The sequence below is a fragment of the Alosa pseudoharengus genome, unplaced genomic scaffold (assembly GCF_046254945.1).
Source record: "Alosa pseudoharengus isolate Yale_2024_CS ecotype anadromous, Long Island Sound unplaced genomic scaffold, YU_APseudo_1.1 YU_APseudo_1.1_scf_20, whole genome shotgun sequence".
NCBI classification, from domain to species: Eukaryota; Metazoa; Chordata; class Actinopteri; order Clupeiformes; family Clupeidae; genus Alosa; species Alosa pseudoharengus.
This window is the reverse complement of record NW_027468664.1, coordinates 17,622,635-17,628,675: the sequence shown is the minus strand read 5'-3', so window position 1 is coordinate 17,628,675 and position 6,041 is coordinate 17,622,635. Positions and strand designations below refer to the sequence as shown.

Genomic DNA, 6,041 nt, shown 5'->3' with positions numbered 1-6,041 from the left:
AAGATAACGTCCATACTCTCATATGACTTAAGGCTTGAACTCATAGCCTGCGTTGCCTCTGTGGAATGGCTGCGCATGTTCATTTTGATGTGGGCACCCATGTTAACAGGTTACAGCAGCCACAGTGCCTCATATCTACATCTCAGGCACAGCTTGAACCGTGCTGCAACCACAACTCAGAAAATAGAAGGGACGCCAATTTTTTCCACTTAATGTGAGCGGTTCTGTGCAGAAATACCCTGGAAAGACCAGTTGATCATTTGTGTTTAAAAGGAGAAGTGGAGGCTACAGTACATGTCACACATTGGCCAAAATGAAGATCAGTAGGCTATTTGGCTTTCCTTTACTTAATTTTAAAATAGTTATCAGCCGTTATAGACTAGGCTATAGACTATACACTGATAGATCGGCAAATAGCCATCGGCCGATGGGCTCTAATATTTATCAATTTATGTTTGATGTAAATTTCGTCTATTTCCTTTGACATTTTTATAATTTGAAATACGATAATGAGCTGAACCATGTTTAGTTTTACTAACAGAATAATGAAATAGCCTCACCCTACTCATTTTAAAATAATTTAGTAGCCTAGGCTAGTTCAGGTTCAGGAAGCAACCTGTCCTTCCTGGTTCACTTCTAACTCTTAGTGTAAAATTTCCTCAAACAGAACCTAATAATTTGGCAATGATCAAAGTGATCACATCTCAAGTGGTTCATATCAATGGTGAGACATCGATCTGTTTTCTATTGTATTGTTTTTGCTGTATGTAACTGGTGTCACACATCATGATTTACACTTCGAAACTCCGAATTTCACATAGCCCACTGTCCCCAAATAAGTGTAAAAATATGGTTCTCTCAAAATATGTTCTCAGTAAACAGCTGCAGGATTTCTATTGGTGTAGAAAGAGTTAGGGTTAGTGTTTTACACACCACCAATTAACTATTTTATACAGCACTGCTTTTCAATAACTGTAGTAGAGTGTAGGCGTGTTGCTGAGCTGAGCTAAGCTAATTGTGTGTGGAATGAGAATAAGCAGAGTCACTTCCCTTTTTATAGTCAAGCATGTGATAGCTAGCCAGGCCTTTCCTGCTGATGACATCTCTGCCGCTTCTTGGGTAAGCAGAAGCATCAACGCAGATAAGAGACGTCAGCACCACAGTGTGAGCAAGGGAAGTTGCTAAAAAACCCATGGCGTGTGAAGAAAGGACATAGTCAAAAAGGTGTCAGATGGACTGTTTTAATTAAACTAGTGTGCAGACATGAGAGGACATATAAATAGAATTAAATAATAGAATAAATTAGAACAAAGACAGTAGGCTATCTTAGGATGACTGACTGACTTACAATAACAATGCAGTATTTACAACTTGACCATAAAAAGAAATGGTGTGAAAACTACTATGAGCTATGAAAATAACCAGTCTACTTTGGAAAACACTCTGCAGGAGCAATGATTTTAGGAACACAATATTTACATGTCTCAGCTAATGCTTCATAATTTGATGTCTCAGAGCCCAGGCATCAGAGTATGACAAGCTTCAGAAGACACGCCATAAAGACAGACAGCAGACAGTATCACTACAGGCTACACCAGGCATGTAACTGAAGCGTTCGGTTTGCCGAGCGTAAGCTGCAACAATTACCTTCCACTATAATCAATGGAACTGGCTACACCAGATGTAACGGCGGTGCCTACATTCAGAAATATTAGACCAGTCTTATAAAACTGTTTTTACGCTCCACAAACAGTGTAGCCTGGCAGTAAGATAATGTATCATATGTGTTTATATTAATTTCCCAAAGAACACATACATTTGATATGTGGTTTTCTTGCCGTGGCTCATCTGGTAGGCCTACTTGGTGCCAGACAACAACACCCAGATCATGCATCAGTAGAGTAGACATGCTTTTAAGAATGTAGTTACATAGTATAATCAACCAGTTATCTCTTTATGAGTTGATTTCAACACTATTCTGAGTTTACATGGTCCCATTTCATTAAGTGTTAAAATGAATTTAAAGGCTAGAGCTTGATACTGTCTTCAAATCAAAATTGTGTCATTTAACACCTTCCGTGTTAAAAATAACTCTTAATTTATGGAGTTTAACACTTTTAGCAAAAGTGAACTTTACAGTGTAGAATAAACATAGATGTTTGAGTCCTTGTCATACATCCACCTTGACCCCTTCCTCTGCCACAGAACCCTGAGAGTTTGAAAAGAGACCGGTGAACCGGTTCCGGCCACCACCCTGCTTGGCTCGTCGTTTTGAAGGGCTTCTGTAGAAGGACACTTGGGTGGAGAGTTCCGAGGAACTCAAGCACAGTGGAGAGGGAGCGTCGAGGTGTGACAGGTGGGCTGAATCCAAGAATGTGAACGAATGCCGGTTCTCTCCATTGGATGGGACAGCAGCGAGCGGACTGAAGGAGAGGTCCTCCAACACCGAACACAGGGAGCTGGCGTCTGTGCTTCCCCATGCACTCAATCGGCTTCCACTGCTGCTGCTTCGGCAAGAGCTGCCATCGTCCCCAGGTAAGGAGGACAGGGACAGCTGGGACTCCCCAAGCAGACGATTCCCCAGCTTTTCTGAGGGTGGAACGCAAAGGTTACCAATTGTTTATTTTTTTTCTGAAGGAGTGTAAACACACAACAATGAATAAAGAGGCAATTTCCCCCTCCCCCACCATCTCCTTCCTCGCCTCTCACATACCTGACCTCAGAAGTGTTTTCCGAGAAGAGAAAGGGCACTAAAGCAAGCTCAAAAAAAAAAAATCCACCCTCCCCCGGTGTGCCTCTGAGACAAGACAGGATGTGTGTTGCGGTGTGATGGTTGGAGGCTTGCAGAATAGCTCAGAAGTTCCCTCACCTCCAGTTAATTGTTCTTCCCTCGAAGCCAGCGCGTAGAACTCAGTTGACTTCTCTTTTAGACAACACTGTGGTTAACACATTTTGAGGTTGATAGAAAACGGTAAGGGTAAGGTCACTTTAGGTTATCAACACAAACAGTGCTCTCAAATCACATGAGGATATGCCAACTTTTGGGGAAATTAGATTATTTGCAGTCTACCCAGACTTAGATTAGTGTAAAAAACATTGGTGTGTTCCTTTAAGTAGAGTAGGAGCACCTAATCACTTTTCAGGTCTCAAATTAAAACAAAATGTGAAAACAGAAAAAAATAAACTTCATTCACTAAAATAATTGTTTCAACACTGGTGACACATACATGACTAACTTCATGACTTCACGGCAAAAAGAGGTAGTAAGGAGAGGGTTATGCACCTTCAACTGCCATAATCTCCTCTTCAACTCCAGTTGCTTAGCCATGACTGCACTAACTATTTCCAACCTGGAATATAATCCAACAAAGAAAGATGTAGCCCAAAATTAGCACAAAATGTCAGGGAATTCAGGTGTAAAGTTGAAAAAGTTTGGAGACACTTTATTCTACACCATGGTTACTATACTATCAAAACACCATGAAGTATAGTGTACGTTATTTAGAAGAAATGTCTAAGAGCACAATAACATTGAGGTGTGATGTATGTTTATGTACACTTGTGAACACATCTGAATATTCTACCTTGAGGTTTTGAAATTACTTATTTTCCAGGTGAACTAGTGCTATTTTATGTTAGTTTACAGTTGTACAGAGTTGTAACTTGTCGATATGACATGTCCCTAAACTTTATTAAACAAAGAGCAAATTGACGCCTAATGCTGGAAGCTTTTACAAGGATGTAAATGTTTGCAGTATACGTCAAATAGTCCCCGAAAATCACCCTGCTTGTGTTGCTGTGGTAAGCATCTCACCTGATGCTGAGACCAGAATTCAGAATGGTGTCAGTGATATGCTGATGAGGGAATTCTGTTATACACACATCATTTACCGACACAAGGACATCCCCTGTGAGATGGAGGCAGGTAGACAGAGACAAAAGTGAAAGAGAGAGAACGAGGGAGAGAGAGAGATAGAAATGCTGGGTTTAAGCAGACTTTGGAGATAAGATATCCTGTTTTCATGCAAGTTTATGCCACAAGAAATTCAGAGGTCATAGATGTCATGATGAAGACGCTCACCAGGTTTCATGCCAGCTTTCTCAGCTGGGCTGTCTGGGCTCACACAACTCACAGACACTCTCAAGTCCTCTGCAGGGCTGTCGTTACACTAGAGAGACAGAGAGACCGAGTTAGACCACCAGCCACCATCCAAACAAAATGATCACAATGAACACAGAACACACTGAATTTCGATCGATAAATTACATTTCAATGGAGCTTACCATAATTTCAAACCCAAACGTTTCATCATCTTCTTTTTCCAATACAAGAGATCTTCTGTACAATACAGAGTATGAGTGAGGACATGTCATCTTAACACATATAAATGTCATTAGGTTTGACAAGTGCTTTGAAACATGTTTATACATACATAGGGAACACAGTTCCTTACCGTAATGAGGCAGGGCAACCTAGTGGCGGTTCTGACTGATTAACCTATAAAAAGAAAAAAAACATTCTCATCTATATGTACAAAACAAGTCAGTCATAAAGGAATTACGTCCCTTCAAACTCTAATAGAGACAACTTTTTAAAACCCCTCGATTTTTATACACTAACCCTTTAAAAAGAGGGACAACTTTGAACCAAATCATAATATGAAGACAAAAGGCTTTACCAATAAGAATTAGTTAGAAAGTGACATCTCATAAGCCTATTTTCAAGGCTTACGTGCTTACATGGATTTACCCTTCTTGGTCAGATTTAAGACTCACCATCAGATCCTGACCTTGATTTGAATTCAAGTTATGATCCCCAGGGTTTGTGTATCCATGGTGTTTGTGGCGTGAGGTCAGTTTCCCCCACAGAGAGTCTCGGACACTGTTGCCCCTCCGCACCAGCTTTCTGAAGCTCTTACCAGGCTTTCTCGTCATCATTCTTCTTTGGTGTCGACTGGGAGCAGGATAAGGAACACTATGATCAAAACTTGTGTGCGAGCTGAGCTTACAGTTATGTGTGCGTCACTCAGCGGATGTTGCAGGCACTTCGAAAAGCCACAAAGTCTGGGTGCTTGGCTCTTCTCGATGTCTCTCTCTCTTTCTCTCTCTCTGTCTCTGCCTAGGCGTATCTATCTCTCTCATTTTCAGTTCCTCAAACACCAAGTCACCTTTAGTTCATGCAAATGTTCATGTAAATGTGTATTGCCACATGCTACCCTATCTTGTCTATTGCAGAATGCAACATGGTGTGTCTTTTCTCTGCACTGACAAGAGTTGGCCTACAAGACAAGAGTTGCTTTGGTTAACCTATGTCTCATAGCCTGATTAACAGGCTTTACTTTAAATGTGTGACTGTTAGCAAGAGTCCCATGAGGAAGTCCGAGACATTTTTATTTGTAGTAGGCCTATACTTTTAGTGGTTACACCCAATGATTCAGATTAGTAGCACTAAGATGAACACTTGCATAACTATGACACTAAAAGATCACTTTATCAAACTTCATTTTATCAAGCCAAGGTATAAAATACAGATTTCTCCTGTCTCTGAAAAATCCACAGGTGTCTTATCCAGTGGAAAATTAAAATAGCTTGATTAATGTTTATGTAATGTATGAATCTATATTTTATTTCTGAGCTTGAGGTATGACAATAGTCTACAACCCTAAAGTCGTTCTACATTATTTCTCTGGCACTGCGCTTTCTTTTCTCAGCGGCCTGACAGATCAGCCGCTAGGTGGCAGACGTTTGCACATGGACGCAGAGCCGTATATACGGCTCTGCATGGATGTGTTAGCGTATCCATGAGGGAGCTTTTTTCGGTTCCTCTTTGTGGATGGAGTTAGGATCATAGGTTAGGATCCCCGTGAAACCGATTAACAGGATCTGGTATTGTGATACATGTCTTTATGTTTGTTATGAGACACAATATGGAAAAAAAAAATCTTAGGTGACGTAAAAGCCACGCGTTAATTTTATTTCCTTGAGTTAAAGACGGTTTTTAAGAAAAAAAGAGTAGCGTAAGATTTTTTATAGAGAATGGA

General features: G+C 40.6%; 1 protein-coding gene across 1 annotated transcript; it reads right to left on the bottom strand.

Annotated features, from left to right (window-relative positions):
- Positions 1-1,227: 1,227 nt before the first annotated feature.
- Positions 1,228-5,026, bottom strand: LOC143136186 (uncharacterized). The gene is made up of 8 exons (XM_076296741.1): positions 4,777-5,026; positions 4,455-4,498; positions 4,285-4,339; positions 4,082-4,169; positions 3,815-3,908; positions 3,284-3,350; positions 2,870-2,936; positions 1,228-2,589 (listed from the first exon to the last, which is right to left on the bottom strand). Exons 1-8 carry the CDS (start codon positions 4,936-4,938, stop codon positions 2,171-2,173), a joined length of 996 nt encoding a protein of 331 aa, XP_076152856.1. The 5' UTR covers positions 4,939-5,026; the 3' UTR covers positions 1,228-2,170.
- Between the last annotated feature and the right edge of the window lie 1,015 nt (positions 5,027-6,041).